The sequence below is a fragment of the Drosophila bipectinata genome, chromosome XR (assembly GCF_030179905.1).
Source record: "Drosophila bipectinata strain 14024-0381.07 chromosome XR, DbipHiC1v2, whole genome shotgun sequence".
NCBI lineage: Eukaryota > Metazoa > Arthropoda > Insecta > Diptera > Drosophilidae > Drosophila > Drosophila bipectinata.
Genome location: NC_091735.1, coordinates 6548350 through 6550247, shown reverse-complemented (window position 1 = coordinate 6550247; position 1898 = coordinate 6548350). Strand labels below are relative to the sequence as shown.

The window sequence follows — 1898 nt, the reverse complement described above, 5'->3', positions numbered from 1 at the left end:
TATTACTTTTAGGCTGCTTGAGTTTTTAAAATCTCTTTTTTTGAAGCTGCAGGGTTTTTCTCATTTGTTCCTCAGCTGGGCCAGTTTAATAGACCAGTTTAAACCAGTTTTAATAGATTAAAGTGTATAATGATTATTAAACAATTATCTTTTAAAATACTCACCGATTATAACGCCAAAAAAATTTTCTTCTTTTCTTAGGGCACCTTTCCCCTGAACGCCATCCACATTATACGCCCAGACTTATTTATACATAAAATATACATAAACATATTGTCACCGCTTGGCCGATCACGGGAATGCTTTATAACACTCGCAAATAGGACAGTTGTTGAAGTGATGTGTAACGAGCGTTTTATTCGCAGTTTCTCTTCCCCTTTCTGTGATGGCGCAAATCGATGTGTTTATCCGCCAAATATTGTGTTCCTTCTTACCCGATTTTAGTGCGACCAAATAACCTAACTAAATACTTCAAAATAATACTGACTTCATAAATCCTGACTATCGATAGCCTAATCCGTTCCGCGACATCCCCACCCCCGTGAAGCAGCCGCATTCACCACGTCCAGGACAGCTAGCTTCGAAGCGGGACGCATAGTCGTCTGAGCTCGATCGGTAGTCCGCACCGCTGCTCGACGAGGTACTCCATCCTTCCCGGTGAACACCTCCTCCACGACGCCTCGTTTCCATTCCCTTCGTGGTATGGCTGGATCGCAGATGAATACCTGGTCTCCTCGACGGATGGGCTCGACGCGCTTGCACCATTTCTCCCTGCGCACAAGAGTTGGCAGGTACTCATGCACCCAACGCTTCCAGAAGCGATCGCGCATCATCCTTGCTATGCGCCACTGCTTCCTAGTAGCGGATCTCACGGGCTCCTGTCCATCCTCCTTGGGGAGATCTGGGATATCGATGAGTTTACGAGTTTACGATGCTCTCCGCCTCAATCAGCAGGTTCTGCAGTACATGCTCCTTGGGCGCGAGCTCCTTCATTGTGTGCGCTAGCACCTTCTTCACGGACTGCACCATCCTCTCCCAGGCACCGCCTTCAGCTGGGTTCGCCGGGCAGTTGAAGATCCATTCGACTCCCTTAGACGACAGCTCGCCTTGGATCTGTGCAGGCTCGAATACTTCGCTGAACCTCTTGTCCTCGCGGTCGGCTCCAACGAAGTTCTTCCCATTGTCGCTCCTTATCCTGACCACTGGTCCACGGCGGCTCATGAAGTTCCTCATGGCGATTATGCAGGAGTCGGTGGACAAATCGTGAGCCATCTCCAAGTGGATAGCCCTCGTGGTCAGGCACGTAAACAGTGCCACCCACCTCTTCTCTGTGCGACGTCCAATTGTCACAAAGTAGTCCAGGCCAGCAGACTTAAATGGCCATCCGTTGGCCTCTAGCCGATCCGCAGGCAGGGGGCCCATCTCGGGCTGTGTGGGTCGTGCCTTCCGCAGCTTGCAAACGTTGCATTTGCTCACCACCCTCCCTAGCAGTCTCCGCAAGTTCGTTATCCAGAACTTGCTCCGGATCGATCCGATCGTCGCCTCCGTGTTTTGGTGGCACATCTTTTCGTGGTGTTGCTGCACGATCATCTCTGCCAGCGCCTCCTCGTGAGACAGTATGATCGGCCGACGTGCGTTGTATGGCACACACGTCGCGTCGTCGATCCATCCACTGGCTCTCAATACTCCGTCCTCGTCAAGGTATGGGGACAGTCCGTGCAGTCGGCTGTCCTTGGCGACGTTTCCTTGGCTGTCCTCAGCAAACGTTTCTCGCTGCGACTGCCGTATCAATGCGCGTTCTGCTTCAGCGCACTCCATCGCGGTCAATCCGTAGACCTCTTCATCGCGACGTATACCACGGCATCGTCGAACAAATCTGAGCGCCCACGCAGTCGTCC

General features: G+C 51.7%; 1 protein-coding gene across 1 annotated transcript; it reads right to left on the bottom strand.

The window, feature by feature from the left end:
- Positions 1-918: 918 nt before the first annotated feature.
- LOC122321423 (uncharacterized) lies at positions 919-1818 on the bottom strand. The gene has a single exon (XM_043211310.2). The coding sequence runs from the start codon at positions 1816-1818 to the stop codon at positions 919-921; it is 900 nt and encodes a 299-aa protein (XP_043067245.2).
- Positions 1819-1898: the final 80 nt, after the last annotated feature.